The sequence below is a fragment of the Mytilus galloprovincialis genome, chromosome 3 (assembly GCF_965363235.1).
Source record: "Mytilus galloprovincialis chromosome 3, xbMytGall1.hap1.1, whole genome shotgun sequence".
Lineage (NCBI taxonomy): Eukaryota > Metazoa > Mollusca > Bivalvia > Mytilida > Mytilidae > Mytilus > Mytilus galloprovincialis.
This window is the reverse complement of record NC_134840.1, coordinates 66,111,716-66,136,481: the sequence shown is the minus strand read 5'-3', so window position 1 is coordinate 66,136,481 and position 24,766 is coordinate 66,111,716. Positions and strand designations below refer to the sequence as shown.

Below are 24,766 nucleotides of genomic sequence, written 5' to 3'. Positions count from 1 at the left end.
AGGTCGACAGGTCAGCAAGTTGACAGGTCAGCAGGTCGACAGGATAGCAGGACTACAGGTCAGAAGATGTTTCATGTTATCCATAGATTATTAGTCATTAAGTCAGGATGTTGTGTAGAGGGAAGGTTTGGTACTCAGTTAAATAGTCAGCAAGTCGACAGGTCAGCAGGTCGACAGGTCAGCAGGTCGACAGGTCGACAGGTCAGCAGGGCGACAGGTCAGCAGGTCTACAGGTCAGCAGGTCGACAGGTCAGCAGGTCGACATGTCAGCAGGACGACAGGTCGACAGGTCAACAGATGTTTCATGTTATCCATATAGATTATTTGTCATTAAGTCAGGATGTTGTGTAGGGGGAAGTTGAGTATTCAAAAAAAATAGTCAGCAAGTTGACAAGTCAGCAATTGAACTGTATCGTATTGTGTTACTGCTTGTTGGGTGTTAGTTTCTTTTTTAAACAGTCACCATTGCTTTTCACTTTTCTATTAAACTAAATTAAAACCACTGAATTATATGTGCTTTCGCATGATAAATTCTATTACTTTTATTCACAGAACTCTGTATTCGTTGTAAAGCCTCAAAATTATAATTGAAAATGTATTTATCTAATGAAAATGTTGACAGGTCGACAGGACGACAGGTCGACAGGCCGATAGGTAGACAGGTAGACAGGTCGACAGGTCGACAGGTTGACAGATTGACAATTCTTTTAAAAATTATAAAAAAAGAAATAGCTACATTTTCGACTTGTCGGACTGTCAATCAAGCTAATTGTTGACATGTCGCTGTCGACCTATCGACCTGTCGGCCTGTCGACCTGTCGACCTGTCGGCCTGTCAATCTATCAACCTGTCGGCCTGTCGACCTGTCGACCTATCGGCCTGTCGACCTGTCGTCCTGTCGACCTGTCAATCCCAACTTAATATGGCGATTAAACATAACTACAATCTTCAAATAATAAACCTGGAAAATAATTTAACTTGTATAAAAACCGATTTACTTCATTTGACTTAAATATAAGTCCGATGGTACTACAATTATGTAATTTGTATAAGAACCGATTCACTTCATTTGACTTAAATATAAGTCCGATGGTACTACAATCACGTATTCTATACTTGATCCAGCATTTCAAGCCCCTGCCCGCTACAATATGTTGGTAATATTTGCTACTGAACGTTAAAAAATTTCCAATAATAAAAAAAAAAAAAGTTAATATCAGGAATAAAAACCGATTTAAATAAAACGAAACATTACAATTTCAAACCACATGTGTCAAAATCTAGGCATTTGTAATGTTTTGGACACATCTATTACTCCTTAAATTCGGAAGCCAACATTTATAAAACTATTTACGTAAAACAACAAAATCCTACGCTTGAGTAGTCGGATGTTTACATACACATAATCTGTAATTTTCATTTGCATATATTAACATAGCTAATTAATTTTAAAAACACATATTTATCTTGACTTGTTAAATTTTCTCCCTTAATTAATTACCTTGTTGCCACGTCCGTCACGCCCAGAATAGCAATGCACGTTTTTTCTCTCTCAAGCATACATCAAAAGAAAATTTTTCAAATTAGGATTTACTAATACATATATTTACTGATGAGTTTTGACGATGACAAGATCGATAGACCTGCCTGGACCCTGTTCTTTGAAGGCACACTTTATAGGAGGTATTTGCGCTACTTGAAGCATCATGATTTATCACAGGTATTTATAATCATTGTACATGTATTTTATTTAAATTACGAATGATACATCTTTTTTTTAATCATTCATTCTCGTATTTTACATTTAGAAGTTGTTTTGGGAACAGATCTACTTGAATTTTTACGAATTAACATATTAAAGAAACCATACATCTAACATTAGAATCAATTATTTGAAGATACTGAACACTTAAACCATTTACGTTGACAAAGTTCTGTAAAGGTACTACAGGCATATTCAAGGAAAGAAAGTTCACCAAGCTAGAAATATTGGTTTCTTTATTTCATTCTTTCTTTTAACATTTCTGATGTTAAAATATTTAGAATAAATACATTAATAAATACAGCCTTAACATACGTAAATACTCTTTCCAATTATAAAATATAATACCAAAATTTAAACAAATTGAAGAGAATCACATCCAATTTATTTTTATTGTAGATGCTTAATAATGGAACAACTCTACCTTGCAATTATAAAACTCCTATTCAACCTCCAATTTTGACGCATGAGACAAGTTGGTATTCTCCACCAAAATTCCAAACAGATGACGATGAGATGCCCCCTCCTTATCACCCACGGTCTGTATCTGTTTCGTCCGAACGCTCACAGCGAGACATGGACTATAAAAAGATACGAAACAGAACTAGATTTTTAGTGTGTTTAGGAATAACTTTTATTGCACTGACGGCAGCAATTGTTGCACTTGTTATACATTATTTCTACATTGCAAGTAAGTCAGATTTAATTATTCACCATAAGTAAAATATAGATGTTGGATACATTAATGAGTAAGCAACCAAACGACACAAACACACAGAACCGATAACAAAAGTATGATATTTTTTTAATATTATTCAAAATTACGTCCAAAAAGGAATGATATTTAACCTAAAATTTTGTCCTGTTGTATAGGTAAATTTACATTCATCATGCTTAGACCACACTTATTATCATATCATGACTTTATGTACATGCTGTAAGAATGACAAATTAATTTGTGATTCTCATTACAGAAATCGTCAAGTTCTTGGTTAACATATTCAAAGATGCATGTAAATGTTTTACTATATCTATAAATAAGTCACTACAGGGTGACGCAATAGGAGAGACAAATAAGAATGGATTTATTTAGGGTTTGTGTCGTTCAGTTGCTGCCTATAATCTTTTATCTTGAAATATACACTGTGAGATATTATACAAATAAAAGATGAGTTTTAAGTTTTAAATTAAACGAATTAGAATTAACTTTAATCAAACAGAACTTGGGGCTACTGTTCGAGAAGGGTATACCCTTATGTATGTATCCGAAAATAGAATCGTTCGTCTTCGAGTACTAACCATCCATCTATCGGTATTATAACTACATGTATTTTGATCGGAGGGTCACTGATGAGCCTTATGAGTCTTAGGCTAGGATGAAAAATTTTGTCCTGCATTTTTTTTTTAGCTGTAATCTCTGTCCTGCCTTTTTATTTTTCACTCTGTTTGGTCCTGCTTTTTTTTTCAGTTTATCCTGACTTTTTTTTACCTAAATTGTCGTCCTGACTTTTTTTTTGGCATACTCAAAACTCCTGTCCTGCCTATTTTTTCAAATTTCATCCTAGCCCCCCACCCCAATAAAAATCAAATGGTAGCTCCCTTACAAAACTTTGAATTTATCGAAAAACTAAGGATTTTTTTTATCCTAGGCATAGATTACCTAAGCATTATTTGGCACAACTTTTTGAAGTTGTAGGTTCTCAATACTTTTCAACTTTGTACTGGTTTGGCTTTATAACTATTTTGATTTGAGCGTCACTAATGAGTCTTATGTAGACGAAACGCGCGTCTGGCGTATTAAATTATAATCCTGGCACCTTTGACAACCCAATTGTAGGAAACGTAAATAACATTTAATAAATTCCATGATCTAGTCTATACGTACGACATTTAGAATAATCATTTGACATAATTTCATATTAACATTTTCCATAAATTTAAAATTCTAAACTAAAAACCTTGTTCAAAATAGCACTTTTTTTATCACAGAAATATTTCATATCAAGTTTTTTCACCTTATTTTTTCACTCTGAATTGCCAAACGGTGAATTTTAGTATTGGATTAATCTCTTTTATCAAAACAACTCTAAATGAATAAATTGGCAATTTGGAGTTAAATATTTCCTGAAAATTAAATTCAACTTAATCAAATTGAAGTCAACATGTTTCAATAAAACAGTTAAACTACATTATAAGTGATTGAATGCCAGGATATAATTTATGAAATGTAATTTAATCTCAACTTAAATCGATGATCATAATATTATTATTGTAAAAAAAAATGAGCTTTTCAATAGACGGTATTTATGAGACAGGGTTCCAACGTCACATATAATCAAAAGACACCCAGAGACCAAATTGCGAATGTCTGTACAATTTATCAAGCTAGCTTTAAATAAATTGTGTGCAGCATTGCTGGTAGTGTCAAACTTAAGACTTGAAAGTGTTTTCTTTTGCTGATTCATGTCTATATCACATAATCATAGTCTCGTCATTACATTTTAAAAGCATTTAAGGAAGTTTGCTCCTCTTGTTTTTGAATTTTAACCTGATATTCGAAATCCTCTGGTTTTATCCATCTAGTACCTTTACAACAAGTTGCCCATTAACTCCTACGTTTTCGATAGTTTTATTACATATAGTTATAAATGACTGCTTTGAAAATCATGAAATCCTTGTTATTTTTCATCGTATTTCGAGGAAAAGATGTCACGAAAAATATAGAGAATTATTTCCCGCCTAATTTTCAATGAATTATATCTCGAAAACAAAACACACAGACCCTTTATTTGTTCTGCTTTTTTATTTCCTGTTTTCATATACTATCAATTATTCAAGTCTTTGTTAAAGCTTGTTATTTTGTAACAGAGTAGCTGACACTGCATGTAAAAAAGCGATCCATCGTCTTTTTTCTACTAGCAGATAGATATATGAAGATGTGGTATGAGTGCCAAAGAGACAACTCTCCATCCAAGGTTTCTTTTGTGTGAAGAAATATAGGGTGGTTCATAGAGAATTTTTAAAACTATTTATAAATCTAAATGAACTATACTATTTATTTTAGCACAAAAAGAAATAATAGAAAGTGGACAAAATTTTATTCACATTTCTGGAAATTTTACAGCAAATGAAACATTAGCGATACTTCAAGGTAAGCATGTTTTAATCACACGATGACATGATAGTCCCATGATAAATAGAATGAACATCAAAACAGTAACATGCAAATACATAATCGTTTTGGTATCTGTCTATACTATTAAACGAGAAGATCTCATTTTGTGTGTCACTTCTTTTCCTTCCACAATAAATTAATCACCAAGCCTCTGTGTTTTATAGGTACCATGCATAGTCGCATTTGTCATCTATTCTTATGACTGTTCAGTTTGGATAATTTTGGGAGAAAAACGAAAATTAAGACGTACGGATAGTGTTCTCGTCATCAGACCAACGTTTGAGTCATACAAGACTTCTCGTTTAAACTAGCACATAATTGTCACAAGAGTACTCGGAGATAGGATAATAATTTTTTACTGCTACTTTTGCAAAGGTACTATTTCTGCACTTTAAATTTGTAGTACTGGAAATGTACTTTTAATATTTAGTACTATTTCTTTACTTTCAAATTATTGTACTATTTACGTACCTGTATTTTACAGTACTTGATGCGTACTTAAATTTTGGTACAGAAATAATACCAAAGGCGATCACAATATTACATGATTGTAAATCATAATTTTAAGAGATTTGATATTGACATACTTTCAAAATGCTGAAAATGTAACGAAGTAACCAAAAATATGTAGTACTTAAATTTTGAACAAATCAAGTCCTGTAAAATACAGGTACTAGTACCTAAATATTACAATAATTTTAAAGTAACAAAATAGTACCGAATATTGAAAGTAGATTTCCAGTACTACAGCTAATTGAACATACAAATGGTCAAGAATATTAAAAGAAAGTGATATGCAAATGAAAACAAAACAGTTAATTCTTCATACAGGTATATATTGCAAATTGTAAAATGTTAACAGACCGGTGAAGAAGGACATTTTCATTGCAATAAAAAGCATAGATTTTCTTATCTAATGTTGTACTCATACCTAATGAAGTTTAACTGAAGGGACGAGTACCAACCTTTCCCAGACATTGGTAGACAGAAGCGTCCTCCCCTATGGACTGTGGTGTCCACAGCCCTGACGGAGTACAACTATACTGTCATAGCCATTTTAGGTCTCAAGTTGAGAGTGTGCGATTGAAGAGAATATAGAAGTTAAAGTGTGTGAAGGAAAGAGTGCTGCATGATGGAAAGGCTGCGTGAGTGGAGAGAGGAGGTGAGAGAGAGAGTATGTGTGTGAGAGAGTATGGTTGTGGGAGAGTATGTGAGAGAGAGAGCATGTGAAAGGAGAGAGGAGATGAGAGAGCATGTGAGAGGTGAGAGAGTACGTGTGTGAGATAGTATGTGATAGAGAGAGGAGGTGAGAGACAGTATGTTTGTGAGAGGGTAGAGGAGCTGAGAGATAGAGAGAGAGTGTGTGTGTGTGAGAGAGCATCTGAGAAGAGGTGTGATAGAGAGAGAATGTGTGTGAGAGAGTGTGTTTGTGGGAGAGTATGTGAGAGAGAGAGAGAGCAAATGAAAGGAGAGAGGAGGTGAGAGAGAGTATGTGTGTGAGAGAGCTTGTGAGAGGAGAGAGGAAGTGAGCGACAGGGGATGTGAGTGAGAGAGGAGTTGAGAGAGAGAGAGCAAGAGTGTATGTATGTTTTATGGAGAGGAGAGAGAGAGATAGAGTTTCTGTGTGAGAGCATGAGTGAGAAGACTGATTAAGAGAGAGAGCGAGACTTTCTGTGTGTGAAAGAGAAAGAGTACTAAGTGAGTGTGTGAGAGGGAAGAGCGAGAGCGAGAGCATGGAGCAGTTTGAGTGGAGACAGAGTGAGTGAAAGAGAGAATGTCAGTGTGCGTAAGATAATGATAAGATGTGGGGCGAAGGGGAAGACAGAGGATATGAGAGAGGGGTACTGAGATTTAAAAAAAAAAAACTTTAAAAAAAAAAAAAAAAATAACACTTGTAAATAATCAACAAAAATAATGTGTCCATAATACACGGATGCCCAATTCGCACTATCATTTTCTAGTTTAATTGAAGTATGAACTCACTTATCATCATTATGTCAATCGTCAATCCTCGGGTGAAGTTGAAGGTACGGAATCGGCCGAGTTGTGACGAATCATCATTATGTCTTTTGAATTGACCTTGATTTTAGGGTTAAATATGTACGGTTGCCGTTTACTATAACAAATACATCACCTAATTTTAATTTTTGGAGAAAATGCTTTTATCGAAAAAAAGACTTCCATATGAGTGTGCTCTGATCCATCTGTTGAAAGTATTTTGAAATATCCAAGTAAATGGTTGTGACACCAGCCATGAATGGTGATACAAGTAAACTCTAATTTAACCAATTTATCTACAATTATATAGGCTTAAGAGGACTAGCTGATCTTCTTTTCTGTCAGAGAACCACTTCTATATAGCTTTCATATAGAATACAGAATATTTTTATTTACCAAATTAGTGCCCCAGGAAGGCATATAGTATACAAACAATATTATTATAAAACAAGATTAGAGAGTAAAATGATTCAGTCTTTTTCGACTTCTTAAAACACGTAAGATACGTATATCTAGCTTATTATATGGAAAACTCTTTGGAACACATTGACTTGAAAAGAGTTTTACATTTTGGCTACCCCGTGTTTGTCGTCTTCTTGGTACTAGAATCTTCAAGATAGCATTTTTCGCCCATTTTTTAAAAACAAACCTTGAACGATTGCAATGTTTAAAACCATTTCAGATAACAACACGAATATTATCAAAGAAAAGTATATAACTGATTTACGAGATGCAGAACATGAATTAAAGTTTACTTCTCCAGCAAAACCAATAGGAAAGGGTTCATTTTGGAAGAACGAACCCACTTCTACGACGACAACAAAAAAGCCGAAGTTAGTACTGATTCCACCAACACCAACTGAGGAAACAGTGGAATGGTATCCTTCTTCGCCTTCGCCTCCAACAATTGGTAGGTCTCTGAATCAATAAACTGATGTGAAAGTCTATTGTTTTATCTTTAATTTATTCCCAATCATTGACAGCAAATGTTTGTATGATATTAAATTGATTTAAACTTTATCATTGAGAAAAAATCCGCATTGATTAGTAAGATTATAACTTTTAGCATGATTCGTTTTGTTTACATTAAAGTAATGACTATAATCAGCCTCTAATTTCTTAAATAATTTTACAGAACCAGTACTTATATCAGATGTTGAAACAGCCATAGGCAAAAAGCAAGCAACATTTTCCTGCATAATACAAACAAATAAGTGGGACTCTGTATACCTCAAAGGGAAAACTATAAAGCTGAATTTTACAAAATCACATAAAACTATAGCTTCCGGATTCCTGCCAAGGCAAACATATGATTATGGTTTCAAACTCTTGGATGGTTCAAATATGACAAAACTAACGCTAAAAGTTTTAATACAAGATGTCCAATGTGAGGACGAAGACGATTTTGTTTGCGGATTCAAAGATAATTTGACAACAACAGAGAAACATGGAAAGCTTATAGTCCAACGTAAGTCGTAATGAATAAAAACATTTAACTAATCAGGAGCAGCTTTGGTCACAACCAGTTTTCATCGTGCTTTTTATAATGCTTGAGCAAGAGTATGCATGTTTCTTCAGCAACTTTGCTTTAGGGAGTTTCAAAATCAAAAGGACAGCCAAACTTTGCATTGATAACTTTGCCTAATGCCCCACACTAGACCACGATTGCAACAAGCGATCTAAAATAAAGTCAAATCGTGGTGATCATGAGGTCGCGGTATAAGCGGCATGAAAATGTAGATTTTCGTTGTTTTCACGATGTTACTACGTCCTCATTACGCTTCTACAACGATCCCGCTACAATTATACCACGTCTTCACATTTCTTTCAGCGCACTCGCTACGATTATCACGATCTTACCACGCTCATCACGTTCTCACTACGACAATACCACGATTTATATGATTGCAACAGGATCTTTCCATTCTTCTGCTGCGATTATAGCACGCTCTTATCACGATAATTCTACGATCGTACCACGTTCATACGCTCTCAGAAGTTATGTCAACATCATGTTCCATATGCATACTGTTCCATTCCTCACCATTGTCATTAAAACGTTTAATTTTCGAAAACAACACGAACATGCCACCAACACCTACCAGAAATCGTGGGCGTGGTGGTAGGTGTAGAGATAGAGTCAGGTGGGCCCCTTGTACGAATCTGGACCCAGAAGAGATGTTGCATCAATCAATCCAACCTGATTCACAGTGTATTGCTGATCCGTCAAGTTCAAATGGCAATATTTTATTGAACAATAGTGGGAATAATACAGATGTGTCAAGCATGGTTGAGCTGTTGGAAATAAGGGACATGAGGTCCAAATTACATATAGACCGACGAAACCTGGAGAGCTTTAATATATGTTATGTGACAATGACAATAATCATGGCTAGAACTCGAAATTGTCGTAGTATGAACGTATTCAGTTGGTAAGAGTGTGATGAGGGCGGCATTATCGTACTAGAATCGTACTATGGTCTTGAATAGTAGTATAAACGTGGTATAGTCGTAGTAGAAGAGTTGTTGGGTCGCGGGAGAAAGTGATGGTCGTAGATAGGTCGAAGTAACGTCGCTGTGAGATCGACTAGAACTACGATTTCGCTACGCTCTCATTACGATGGTATAGCCACCTTTCGGATCTTACCATGACCTTACTGTGCTCTCGCTACGCCTCTATAGCTACTACATGATTTTGCCACGACCGCACCACGTGTTTTGAACATGTTTAACGTTGGCCAAGATCATCCCGATCATGAAGACCTAACCACGATAGTACCACGACCATACTACAATCGTCAATATTTTCATATTTTTTTCATAGAACGTAGAGCGATCGTGGCATAGTCAAACTTGTTCATATAAAGCATTGTCTTTAGTATGGAAAAGAAGGACAGCTAAACATGCACAAAGAAAAATTTGTGTTCTGTCATTCAAGCTCTAAAAGACAGCAAAACTTGTGCATAGAAAATCTTGGACGATTAAGCGATATCAATATAGAAGAACTGATTCATGCGAGAACTGAACACTCGGGAAACAGTCATTTACATTTACAGCGGGTTCTGTTGTAGCAGAGCAGTAATATAAACATTTGTATCACGTTTGAGTGCACTCTTTAGTGTAATAATTCAATATTTAAATCCGTGTTAATAAGGTCCGTTTTCCACTTCCAGTGTTTTCATATACAAGGAATGTCACTTTTATGTTTTAATTCTAAATATAAAATGGCAAATTGATAAATGAATGTCTCACGCGTCGATTAGTAAATTATATGCATATTTAGAGCAAGAACATATTTATATTAATGTTTCACGTGAACCCTGCTTTTAATACCTTTGAAAACTATTTATACCACTGGGTCGATGCCACTGGGTGGAATTTTGTGTAGACGAAACGCGCGTCTGGCGTAACAAATTATAAGCCTGGTACATTTTATAACTGTTTACACAACTGGGTCGATGCAACTGATTGTGGACGTTTCGTCTCCGAGGGTATCATCAGCCTAGTAGTCAGCACTTCGGTGTTGACATGAATATCAATTATATGGTGCTTTTTGTGATTTACTGTTTGCAAAAATATTAATTATTCTAAATACTAACTTAAAGGATTTTCTCATCCCAGTCATAGATTACATGAGCCGTATTTTGCATAACCTTTTTTGGAACTTTGGAGAATCAATACTCTTCCACCTTGTACTTGTTTTGGCATTCTAGCTTTTTTAATCTGAGCGTCACTGATGAGGGTTTAATATGTAGACGAAACGCACGTCTGGCGTAATAAATTATAAGCCTGGAAACTTTGATAACTACTTACACCATTGGCTCGTTGCCACTGCTGGGGGAAGTTTCGCCCCGAGGGTATCACCAGCCCAGTAGTCAGCACTTCGGTGTTGACATGAATATCAATTATATGGTCATTTTTATAAATTTACTGTTTGCAAAAAAAGAATTATTTAAAATACTATGGATGTTCTTATCCCAAGCATAGATTACCTTAGCCGTATTTGGCATATTTTTACTTGGAATTTTAGGTAATCAATGCTCTTCAACCTTGAATTTATTTTTTTAAGTAATCAATGCTCTTCAACCTTGCATTTATTTTGGCTTTATAACTATTTTGATCCGAGTGTCACTGGCGGGTCTTATATAGACAAAACGCGTGTCTGGTGTACCAAATTATAAGCCTGGTACCTTTGATAACTATTAGTTTAGGCCGACATGCTGAGCGATGTTTTAGCTTGCTTTGTCACAAGGTAACAGCCAACAGGAAAACAAGTCATACTATCCAGACATATTATTCTGACCCCTAACTGACCAGTATTTGCGCTTACTAAAAAATGTCGTTTACCTGGTGGGAACAAAAATAAGTACTGAATTTCATGTCTTTGGTTTGTTGCGGCCTAGGATCGAACCTTGGCTTCCCGCATTCCATATATGAACATGCTACGACGATACAAAGGAGGAGGTCATCCTATAAGTACAAATATTCCAAGGTACTAAATTACTGAACTACTCTTTAATGCTGTGATCATTTTAAATAAGAACGATAAACAGATTAATGAAATAAAACCAAAGGTAAACGTGAAACTTGTATTCAACGATTTTGATTTCCTTATGTTAAACATATGTTTATTTTACATGACAGTGATATATTCATTATATATTTGACACTTGAAATCTTTAATTCATTGTGAAGAAAAACTGCCGGATTTTTTTTTTATGTTTAATGTCAATCGAAAAACAGCTTTTGAATATGACATCAACTTGTAAAATGATCATAATTCAATTATATTAATCATTAATAATAAGACAACCTTTGCACTACCTGTCAATCGAAATCTTATGAATTTTTGACTGACAGCAATAGATTTCAGTGGCTTTTTGACTGACAGCAATAGATTTCAGTATGTTAACTGTGGAGCGTTTTATACTGTTACACTACTGACCAGCTGGTTAGACACTAACATGTTTACACAGGCACATTCTTTATTTGCAAGTCCCAATATATAAGACTGAAATACATTGGTTTTTGTTGCTTCATCATGATTGAGGATTCGATGGCCGAGTGGACTATGTTAGTATGTAGTCCATCGAAATATCACTACTAGGGCAAAAATGACACACATGTGTCACGCATGTATCACAGGTGTGTTTCCGTAAGCATGAAATTCACATGTGTGCATCATGCGTATCACTTGCGTTTTTTACACATGTGTAACATGCGTGGCATGAAACGTCTCTTTCACATGCGTGTGACACACATGTGAAACGCATGTGTCATACATGTACATATGTGTGGCATTTTTACCAGTGCAGCTTATCAAAAATGATGTTGAGGGTTTGTTAGTTTAGTTCGACCCCATTGTCAATTGACCAGGATTATCAGATTTCTGCCAAAAGTCGATGCTCTTCTGGGCACTACGGTTTCTTCAGCCAATCAAAACTGATCACTAAGATACAACCAATAGTGCTAAAAGTGCCGTCAAACACGAGCATTCAATAAATCGAACCATTCAATTGTTTTTCGTCAAATGTTATTTGATTAAATAAGGCAGTTTATTTTCTATAATGAATCATTTTTCATTTTACTATCCAGGGACTTTTTATGGCTAAGCATATTACCAGATTATACTTATTATCAAAGTCCATATTTTACTTATGTATTTGCTAGTTGTTCTATTGGTTTTCACCCCACAATACGAACACGTTTTGACATTGATCATTGTGTGGTCGTTGGTTGTGCTCTGTTATAAGTATTTTTATAATACTTTAGGTCAAAATTCCAGTTTTTGATTGGATAGTACGAGGGTTATATTTTACTTTTTTATTCTTCATAACAAAATGCCAGATTTTGATTGGATGATACGAGGGTGGCAGATTTGCAGAAGGCGGACAAGTCTATTAAAATTAAGTTTATCAAATCACAAGAAGTATAGTTAGGGGAAGATGATTTTGAGCAATCATCGTTGAATGCATTTTATTTTTTTCTGATATCGATATACATATTTTGTAAAATCAGTTAATTCTAAACAAAATTGTTAATCAAGTTTTTTAAAACGTATGTGAATGTTTATTAAAAAAATCATATATTTTCATGAAATTTTATCAGAATTGGATAAAATGTACGTTGACATGTAGTGCTTTTATATTATATCATTGTGTTTTTTATTTACAAATATGTTTCGTTTTTTGTATCACTGTTTAATGTGCTATTTTTAAAAGATTAGAATGGTTTAGTAGTAATCATTGTATAACATGTCCATATCTTCAATATGTCGACTTCTCAACAGTTAAAATGAAACAAGCTGTAAAATACGTAGAAGGTAGAAAATAAAAAAAAAAAAACAGAAGAAAGTAAATAAAAACTTTAAAAAAATAAAAGCCCAAATATTTTCTATAAATAGGTAAACCGTCAGCAAGTATCAAAATGAAGAGCCCAGTTGGAATAATTGAAGGACAGGTTGTTGAAATTGAGGCTACATGGAAAGGCGGTTATCCCACTCCGATTGGCAATATAACATGGCTGTATTCAGATGATGAAGGAGGTAATTTGACAGATGCACCACAGACGTTTACAGCGGCCGACCTCTCATGGCGAATGAAAATAAGGGAGGATAGTTGTAAAACATACATTAACAGTATTGTCAAGTTCAAGCCTACTCTAGAAATGAACAACACCATATTATACGCTGTATCCTCATTCGATGGTGTCCAGGCTGGGACGGAACACATACTTGTGATTCCAGGTAAAACTATATTGACAATTCTCAAGCACTTTCAGTCATAACACTTACTTGAGTACAAAGCCTCGATTTCTAATTGTTTCTGAGTCTTTTACAAATAAATATTATGGCTTAAGATGAAGCGCTAAATATAGAAGGTCTAAATTACAAACTTGTTTGTCGGCACCAGAATTGAACGCACCAGTGATATCATATACGTATATTTGGTTTTAATGGTTGGAATTCATTAGCGTCTAGCTCGTATAGCACAATTTCTAAACATAGTTATAATCGTTACAAAGAATATAATTAATGGCAAGTTCTCCATTTCAGAAAATTACTGTGACGAAAAGACTGGCGATGCTTACAAACCACATCCATATACTTGTAAGAAATTTGTAAGATGTAGACCAGACCGAATGGATGTATATGAATGTCCTAAGAACACTTGTTTTATGGAGGATGTGTCGCAGTGTGATCTATTAAACTATGAGTAACACACTCCGTCTAGTAATAGACGTCTGGTAACATGCATAGATACGATGACATTTGAAAATTTCATGCGAAAATGAAAACACCATTTCTTGTTCTGTATAATTATTAAAAAATGTGTCATGCGTTGAATAAGCTTTAAATAAACAGATCAGTATTACGACGTTTTTAATAGTGTTTGAATATAAACAAATGTTTTTAACAGTATGTTTTTTTTCGAATAAAATTATACACTAGGTGAATATATAACAATGTTTGAATAACAATTCATATTTGATTAAATCGCAGTTAAATACATAGAAAAAGAATCAGAAAAACGAGGATAATGTCCCATTTACATAAGTATAACACACGTATACTGCATTCAATTTTGTAATGTCCATTTGTGTTATTTTTCTTATCAAACGGGAGATAACGCATATCATGTTTACTTAAAACAAATTAAGTTTAACATTTGATTCTTCGACTTTTTATCAAATTATACTTTTTATGAGGCCCTTTTGTTTACAATACAAATGTAAAAAAATATATCAATGTATGTAGGCATCTACGCAAGCTGATTTTATTTGTTTTGTTTATTTGACTCTAAACGCTCGGTAATTTATAAAGCGTGTTAACAATATTGAAAAAAGATCCTACTACTTGACATGCTTAAGTATTTGAATTTAAATTGCTGAAAATAAAGAGATAGGTCGCATAATATAAGATGACTCAATGAGACTTTTTTTTATTCTTAAATTCTTTTAAGGCAACATATCAGTCATCTTTAACTTTTTCTTACGTCCTTTCGTCTGTATAAAACAATGCGGTAAGGTTGTCAATTAGGCAACTATCTTTAGACTAAAGAACAAAGGTTTTTTTTCTTTCTGTGTAACATAGTCATCTTTTTTGTTAGTTGTTGTTCCAATATTTAGCAAATCCAGTGAATATAACGCTAATAGGAATTTGGCTAAATTGATTCAAACTAACAACCCACAAATGAAGTGTAGAAAATAAACCAAACCTTTATGGAAAGATTAAATTAGCTTGAGAAATTTGAGAACAAAGTAATGCATCGACCTCTAGTTTTCAGTATCCAAACATTCGTCAAAAGTCGGCCGATTCCGTAGCATCATCTAAGATAACTCCATTTAAGATAGACGGAGAGAAGCGAAGTCACCCGAGGTTAGCCGATAGCGTATCCAATATAACAAATCATAAAGTTAATTATACTAAATATAATGCATCTTTTATAACAAGCCAATAAACTTCAGGTAAACTAAATCACGACTTAGAGATAAGTTTACACAAACATTATCAATATTTATTATCTTATGTCTGTGAGAAGTGTGTATGATTGAATTAGGGCTACTTACAAACCAATTTTCTGTTTACTAATTCTATTAGCGCGTGTTAAGCAACATGCAAGAAGTCTTTAACAGGTATTTGGATACAAATGTTATATCTTACGTTTTCTCATACATCTCTTGAACGACGTTAATGAGGGTGTGTTTGAATGATACACTTACACTAGGACAATATACGTCCCTTGAAAATTTCGCCACTTCATACAAAATAAATTAATAAATAATAACAATCATTATAAACAAACAACTATTAACATTGAGTAACACGAAACAACTGAAATACAAATAGGAAAATAGAAAAAACGTTCTGATGCGACCGTTACAAGTAAAATATGTAAAAAAAAAAAAACAAGAAAAAAACACAAAAAAAAACCATGAAACTAAAGCTCGGGTCATAAAAGTTAATAAAATGCGACTTTTAATTTTAATTTTGTTCTAGCTAAGTCAAAAGCTGCAAAATCTTAAATCCTATTACCGTTTACTTTAATTTCTGTTTTCTTTAAAACGTCTTATCATGAATTGCATTTCGCTACCAAATACCGATTGAAAACAAAAGCTGTACATGTCTTACTAACTATCCTAGTATGTTAATTATCTGCCTTAAAATTGAGAATCGAAATGGGGAATGTGTTAAAGAGACAACAACCCCGCCAAAGAGCAGACAACTTGCCGAAGGCCACCAAAGGGTCCGTACCGCAGCCCCTAAATGAAACTAGTTCAGTGAAAATGGACGTCACACTAAAATATAAAACAAAGCTAAGAAACATGTATTGACTATCAAAGACCAGAGACTCCGGACTTTGGACAGGCGTAAAAAAATCAGCGGGGTTAAACATGTCAGTTTGGGAAATCTGAGCCCTCCCCTATACCTTGCATACAGCTAATACGTGTATAAAAATACGTCATGGCTAATATATATTTGTTTATATTTTTACTTTTATGTGATCTTGCATTTATGTTGTACTATTATATGTTTGTTTGTATTGACGACATTGTAAACACTGTGTTTGTATCATCTTTCATGTTTTGTGTGTAAAGCTATAATCGAAAGAAATAAATCTATGATATATCAATCTACCATTCTATAATGCGACTCTGCACAATTCGAAATGATATCAAGTATACCATTAATATTCTCATTTCTAGCTGATAATAAAGTACCAACAATATGGTTTGAAGTAAACTCCGAAACAATGATTCATCTACTAAGTCAATCATGATGGCCTCTAAAAGAGGGACGAAAGGTCAAACTCATAAATCGAAAATAAACTGACAACGCCATGGCTAAAAATGAAAAGGACAAACAGACAAACAATAGTACACACGACACAACATAGAAAACTAAAGAATAATAGTTTATCTATACACTTTTATATGTGTTAAACCTCTTGATGTCTCTTTTATGTTGTTGGGTTGATGTATCTTGACAAATAGAAAAACAAATAGTTCGTTTCTGTGTGTGTTACATTTTAATGTTGTGTTTCTGTTGTGTTGTAGTTCTATTATATTTTATGTGTTTCCCTCAGTTTTAGTTAAAACCCGATTTATGAATCTCGAACAGTAATATACAATGGAAGTAATATTGAATATTACTTCCATGGGTATACTAACAGCGGTATACTACTGTTGCCTTTATAGTTTAAATATAATATTATAAGTACATGCGCGCTATATACCCTAACATTGTCATGATAATAATCATTAGTATCCATAACAACAAATTGGCAATTAAAAATACAATATCATTGTTATTTATAATTATGGCAGTTGTAAATTGAATGAACAGTTCAAATGAGTAACCCATGTTTAAATGGTGTTTAATATAATAATTAAATTCCAATACTTTTTACGCTGATCAATTTGAAAAGAAATTCATCTTTGGCAAACTAATAGTACAACTCATTCATCAGCAACTTTTTGTGATAAATTTGTTTCTTAATTGTTTTATTCACAACGGTGTCGACGAGCTATTGTAAAATCTCAACCCTTCATTATTAACTTAATCAACTAATTTGTAAACAAACATTACGTCTCGTTACTGCATAATTCTGTATTTAAAAATGCCAATTCTGGGTCTGGTTTCTGTTACCAGAAGAGACGAAGACGGTGATTGGTCATTCTGAGACGGAAATCGGAGTGATAGTCTGCGCCAGGAGGATTGTTGGTTGTCGCAATATGGCAGCAGATCAGTTACACGAACAATATGAAAAATCTTCTGGGAGCTATTGAATAATCAGTGTTTTTGAAAGTGTCCTTAAACATTATTATTTTGTTTGCCCTCCATGTCAGATATACGTAATGTTTTATAACATGTTGTTTTTGTCTTATCGTGATATAAGCTGACAAATGGCAAATTATCTGAATTATACACATAAAAGGAGATGTTAGGTTTACTCTGTAGACCAACTTATAGACAAAAACAGAGCCATCAATAAAAAGAAATAAAATTATACCAGAAAAATGGAACAACATGAACTACTATTAGAATTTTAATGTTTTTTCTCGATTCTTTAAATTTTAAGTGCAATGTATTAAGTACCAAACTTTACAAGTTCTAAATTCGGTATAATACATATCAATACATTTATAGTATTATAATTATTAGGGAATTTTATCGAGATTTGATTTTAGTTGAAATAGGAAGTCCTTGTCGTATTTTTAGTAGACAGTTTCCTTTTAACTATTTTTTTCGAAACGACAGTGGTATTTGTAATTAACACAAACATAGTTTTTCAAATAAATAATATAAAGAACGTAAGTTTTATATTCTTATGGTTTATATATGAATTATATATAGATTTTAAGATTTATTCCATAGATGACGATTTCAAGCAAATAACTTTAAAATTCTTAAAAATGAGTACACAGCAGTTGTGAGACATGAATGTTCAGCTCTCAAGGCAAATGCCCATATTCTCATTCGGAACGTGTTAAGATGTTTTTACTAAAGAGATTTTTGTTTTAATAACAATCAAGGTACTTATTGATAGCTTATCAGATGATATTTAATATGTTATTGAAGCTAGTTTGTCGCATGATTTTCTGATGGGACCATGTTGGTATTAGTGAAAATTGACCATCAGACGATATTGACAGCTGGACTTAATCTACCTTTTAAAAAGGATGCACCTTTATGTTGTTATTCTTAATAAAGGCATCAACTGTCAACAAACTATTCAGGATATGTCAATGACTTTCAATCTCTTAAACATAGTAGTTTGATTGTTAATTTCAACCTTACTTTGAGTTGTCAGAGTCAAGAATTTCTGCCATTGTCTTGACTTCATTCGATACTCGTGGAAAGCGAAAGTAGTTTATCAACAATTGATGTCCTCATAGAACCCGACGTCATTCTCTGCCAACACGACTCGCATCAAATTACATGTTACCTGACAGAATAAGTTTTATCAATCAACAAACTTTGTGATAGAACATGTACCCTTGTCAGGCGCCATATTACTTTGTGAGTGGTCCTGCCGTAATTAAGTCGTTTGAAGTCGCATTCTCAGGTGAGATGTCTCTCGTCGAAAGTTTTGCAACTCGTCTTGATATTTTTAAATTTGCAACCTGTTTTTATAGCCCGAAAAGTTGACTATTTAAACAAGACATATTTCTTATTATACACGATATTTATGGTACGAACGAAATAAAAAAAAAAAAAAAAAAACAGAAAAAAAAACAGAAAAAGAATAAAATTTTAACGAGTACTCCAACATACAATAAGTTCGACTGATATAAAACTTATCATACTTTACTTTTCAACATTATGTAATGCGTTGGTTTAGACTTCTGTTTAAGAAAAAATATAAAATACAGAAACCCTTATGCGAAATTCATATACTTTTTAACGGACAATTGTTTTAACTTTTGTTACCATGGTATGCGTATTTGTAACTTGATTTGATCGAAGTGAATATTAGCTATATTGCTTCCAAAAGGTATTATGCATACTGTATTAAAAACGTACGAACCAATCATCGTAAAAGACCACGGTCGGGGAGGTAAATACATCAAACAAAATTGAAGCATCAAAACTAAAACTGGTCCTTAACAGAACCATAAACATCATAAAAGTCAACAATTTCTAAAATTGTTTGCTATCTGTGTGCTAGTGGATCATATGATAACAGATTTATTTATAAAAAAAATAATAAAGATGCAAATAATGGCTTCTAACGTAAAACATGCATTATGTAACCTTATATTTAACGATGTATAGATTTCACAAGATCCCATGCAGTACAGTTTATCATTTGATTGTGTTAAAACACGTATAAAAGACAAAATCGGACTACAGCTTTGGAAGAATGCAGAAAACTATGAATTTTTAGACGATAGTTAATAGTATTTTTTGTAGTAACACATACAAATCGGTACAGTTAAATAATTTATTACAAGCTCATTGTAAAATATTAGTAAAACTGTGCAATTATTGAAAAAGCACTTTGGAATACAAAATCGCATGTATTGTCATAATAGTATTCTGTTACTACTTATACTGCTCTCTGCTGTTTGTCATGTATTGTATATGTTTGTCATGTATTGTATAAAGTAATATGGTTTTCGATATCACAAACTGGTCAAAACATTTACTAAATTTTATCACCGGTATAAGGAAATAATTCGTAAATATAACTCAACATGCAGACATCTTATACGTTCAGGTATTTCACATCCAAAATTTTATGGAAATATTCTTTATAAAGCACAAAAATGTCAGTATTCTCCTCAGAAACTAACAAAACCTTTAAATAGACTTATTAAAAGGGGATATAGTTACGATACTGTTGTCAGGTCATTAAAGATTGCATATTTTGGCTTTAACATTGATTCACTGATAGGGTCTTTGCATCGGAACTAAACACATTTATTTCTAAAAAAACAGTTGTTGGCATGACACGGGTTATGTTCTTCTCATATATTTTATGATAGTATGATACTAAACCCCTAACGGGAGGGATTGTACCTGATATTCATATGATGAAGACATAATCTTTCAATCAGTTTAATTGAGGTCTGGAGCTGGCATGTCAGTTAACTGCTAGTAGTCTGTTGTTATTTATGTATTATTGTCATTTTATTTATTTTCTTTTGTTACATCTTTTGATATCAGACTCGGACTTCTCTTGAACTGAATTTTAATGTGCGTATTGTTATTCTTTTACTTTTCTACATTGGCTAGAGGTATAGGGGGAGGGTTGAGATCTCATAAACATGTTTAACCCCGCCGCAATTTTGCGCCTGTCCCAAGTCAGGAGCCTCTGGCCTTTGTTAGTCTTGTATGATTTTAAATTTTAGTTTCTTGTGTATAATTCGGAGTTTAGTATGACGTCCATTATCACTGTACTATTATGCATATTTTAGGGGCCAGCTGAAGGACACCTACGGGTGCGGGAATTCTCGCTACATTGAAGACCCATTGGTTGCCTTCGGCTGTTGTTTGCTCTATGGTCGGGTGGTTGTCGCTTTGACATATTCACCATTTCCTTTCTCAATTTTATATACTTTTGTTGGTTTGTCATGTATTGTATATAATATCGTGTGTTTGTCGTGTATTGTATATAATATTGTGTGTTTGTCATGCATTGTATATATTTTTGTAGGTTTGTCATGTATTGTATATACTTTTATTGGTTTGTCATGTATTGTATATATTTGTGTGTGTTTTGTATATATTTTTGTAGGTTTGTCATGAATTGTTGCATTGTATTGTGTGTTTGTCATAATTTTGTTGGTTTGTCATGTATAGAATAATGTGTGTTTGCCATGTATTGTATATACTTTTGTTGGTTTGTCATGTATATAATAATGTGTGTTTGCCATGTATTGTATATACTTTTGTTGGTGTGTCATGTATTTTATATATTTTTGTTTGTTTGTCATGTATTGTATATAATAATATGTGTTTGTCATGTATTGTATTTATTTTTGTTTGTATGTCATGTATTGTATTTAATATTGTGTGTTTGTCATGTATTGTATATATATTTTTTTTGTTGGTTTGTCATGTATTGTACATAATTTTGTCTGTTTGTCGTGTAGTATATATTTGTTTGTTTGTTTGTTTGTAATGTATAGTATATATTTTGTATGTCATGTATTGTATATATTTTTGTATATTTGTCATGTATATTGCATTTTTGTTTATTTGTCCTGTCTTGTATATATTTTCGTTTGAAATAGCATGGTTATGCTTCTTGCAAATGAAGCATTCATTTATTCATTCAGTGGTTCATATTAACTGACAATTTGCAATGTTGAGTTGTTTTTTTCTTTCTACAAATTGACAGCACTGCTTTTTTGATAAGTCTTTTCTAGATGTTTATAAGATTTTCCAAAATGGAAAAATGCTTTATTGTGTAATTATCCTTTTGAGTCTATCGTTTTTTTTTTATTTTGAAATATGTTTTTGGTTTTATTTCTTGAGTGATATCATAGATTCCCATGTTTCATACATTTTTCGGGTTTGTCCCAAACAACATAGAAATGCGCATTGAACTAATTTCTATATCATGTAATGCTATATCGTATAATTAAGTATCGACAAATTTTCGTTGAATGTTTTGGACACCTTGATTTGTTTCAACTTTTCTACATTAACAGAAACACTCGTCAATACACAGTAAAACCGCCATTTACTATTATATAAATTGAAACCGTTTCAATAATACAACAATGTTTTCCTCTTTAACAGTTAAGGTGTGTGGTATTTTACGCTCTTCAATAACAAAAAAGTAATTTATAATATTAACATAATAAGAGCCACAAATATTTTCAATTAAATTAATTATAAAATGAAATCAAATACACAATCGACAGTGAATAATGTGTAAAATAATGCTGCAATTCTTACTGCTAAAAGGCTTGCTGAGAGAAGGGTCGTAAGCGTCTCGTTTGAAACTCATCAATTAAGCCAAATAAGACACGTGATATCATGGCGTTACAGTCGTGAAGGGAACAGGTATAGAAATAATTGATACCTGCGGTGAGGTATAACTACGACTGCTCTTAAATTTTAAACAATTTATTTAGTTTATTTTACTTTTATCGAGTGCTAAATATCACTTACAAATTATTAAATGTTAACGTAACTTGGTCCCTAACTGCCGCGGGTTAACTATATTTGGTCCGCTTTCTGCAGTTTTTCCAACCGAATCGTCTTGAATTATAGTGATATCTGTATTTCTTATAAATGTAAATTTTACTATATCATTATTATGTATTATTACTTTATCATCATTATGTATTGAAAGATGTGAAAAATAAACTATCAAGCAAAATATAAGTACAAACAAACATATAGAGTGAAAAGAAAGAAAGACGAAAAGGAAAAAGGAAGCAAAATTAAATTAAAGATAGAGTACCTATTTAAAACCAAGGAGAAAGCGTTTATTCATATCAAGTTAAAGGTCATTGAAACAAATTAAGTAGATGATTAGACGATTTTAACTCTGTGGAAATTGGACTTTTAGTACCAACCAAATATGTTTTCATTTTTAAGATGTTATTAGATTGTAATTTTAACAAATATGTCTCTGACCTTTTTGACATTGGCATCGTGATTTTTCGTCAAAAATGAAAACATGTCTTTATTACGAAACAAAGATCCCTCGTCAAACCAATTTATCTAACTCACGAAAAGTAAACATTGTATAATGTCATTACGGTCGTACCAGAAAAGTGCCACGCGTTATTTGTTGTTTTGTTTTCTTAAATTCCACCAAAAAAGTTGATAAAAGTACTTATGATACTACTGTATTTTCTTTATATAAAATATAAAAAGGTCAACCCAGATTTGATGATATACTTGCTATGTATTTTTCTCGAACACAATTTCTCAATTTTGACAGTATACTAGTAAGAGGTTTCTATTATGCTTCATACTTCAGTTAATACATGTAATCTTTATGCTGTTTCTCTTATTATAACATTTTTTTGCACGTTTGTGAAGGTCTTTTTTATATCCCTCTCAAAGATACATTTTTATATATATATATACAATTACATGATATATCCTATTATATAATGAGATTATTCTCTCTGGTCTTTTGTCATGAAATAATTCTTCGTCGTTCCTAAAAATGATAAGATGTGGGACCGTTGTCACTGAGAAAAGTATTCTCTTTCGGCGAAAAAACACAAACATTATAATATATAGATATAAGAAGATGTGGTATGAGTGCCAATGTGACTACTCTCTTATACAGATATATGATTTGGAGTTTAGAATTATCGATTTCATAATATTTTGAGATAAATTAGTGGGTTTTTTCTGCATTCACCACTTTTGAAAATATCATGAACGAACATTGAATTGCTTTTTTAGCAAAGTATACAAATAAAATCTTCCTGATTGTATGTCGACCGCCGCGGGCGAGTCTCTCGTTATGTTTTCTTTCGAAAATTCGTAGGGATGAATTTTCCAATAAATATACATATTGCATTGTTTTTTATATTTCTTATTTCTTACTCTGCATTTTCTTAATAATTTGACATTTTATGTATTACTTCTAAAATGTAAACTTTAAAAATTTAAATAGTGGTTTATCATAAAAAGTTCCTCACCCTTTAACAGAATTTATTCAGCGAAAATTACACCCTTTACACGAATTTGGTAATAAAGATTTGAACCTTTTCAAAAAAATTCACATTTGTCTTGAGTGCAATTGTACATGTATGTGAAGTAGGTTAATATACTCCGTACCAAAAAATATGCATAGATTTAAGAAATTAAGAATTATGAGCCTTAACAATATGCTCTTTAGCTTTTTTATTCTCAGAGATATTACCAACATACTATATTCATAAAACCAATCAACTACAATTATTGATAATTATGAAAATAAAGAAACCTATAAAATGTTAAAGAACTCCTTACGCAAAAACGCGTGTTGTGTCACTAACGTACTTTACTGTCAAACCGTTCACACCAAGCACGCCATTGTTATTACTAGAGAATGAATATTAGATGTGATTTCCAGAATTATCCCTTGTTTACCTGATATCTTGACGGTATAATCAGATAATAATTACTGTAATTTTGTTGCGATTACTGATTAATGTGTCAGGTAGAAAATTGTTCATATATTTACGAGATGAAGACACAGAATTAAAACTAACTGGCATGCACAGCGATTTCGATTCTTATATTTGATTTATTTTGTATATTAAGAAACTGTTGGGCAATACCAAAGACACAGGAACTCGGAGCGTATAGCTAGTGCACTTAATGTAACTGTGAAAAGAGTACTTGGCAACTCATTTTAAAATGT

At 32.8% G+C, this 24,766-nt stretch overlaps 1 protein-coding gene across 1 annotated transcript; it reads left to right on the top strand.

The window, feature by feature from the left end:
- The first annotated feature begins 1,518 nt into the window (after positions 1-1,518).
- On the top strand, positions 1,519-14,308 carry LOC143068666 (uncharacterized). The gene is made up of 7 exons (XM_076242893.1): positions 1,519-1,720; positions 2,162-2,453; positions 4,827-4,913; positions 7,618-7,845; positions 8,071-8,403; positions 13,339-13,680; positions 13,990-14,308. The coding sequence occupies exons 1-7, from the start codon at positions 1,613-1,615 to the stop codon at positions 14,151-14,153; spliced, it is 1,554 nt and encodes a 517-aa protein (XP_076099008.1). The 5' UTR covers positions 1,519-1,612; the 3' UTR covers positions 14,154-14,308.
- Positions 14,309-24,766: the final 10,458 nt, after the last annotated feature.

Coding starts and splice junctions, on each gene's coding strand:
- LOC143068666 (XM_076242893.1), top strand. CDS start 1,613: ATGAGTTTTGACGATGACAAGATCGATAGACCTGCCTGGACCCTGTTC. Junction 2,454..4,826: donor ACATTATTTCTACATTGCAA/GTAAGTCAGATT, acceptor TATTTATTTTAG/CACAAAAAGAAATAATAGAA. Junction 4,914..7,617: donor AACATTAGCGATACTTCAAG/GTAAGCATGTTT, acceptor AAACCATTTCAG/ATAACAACACGAATATTATC.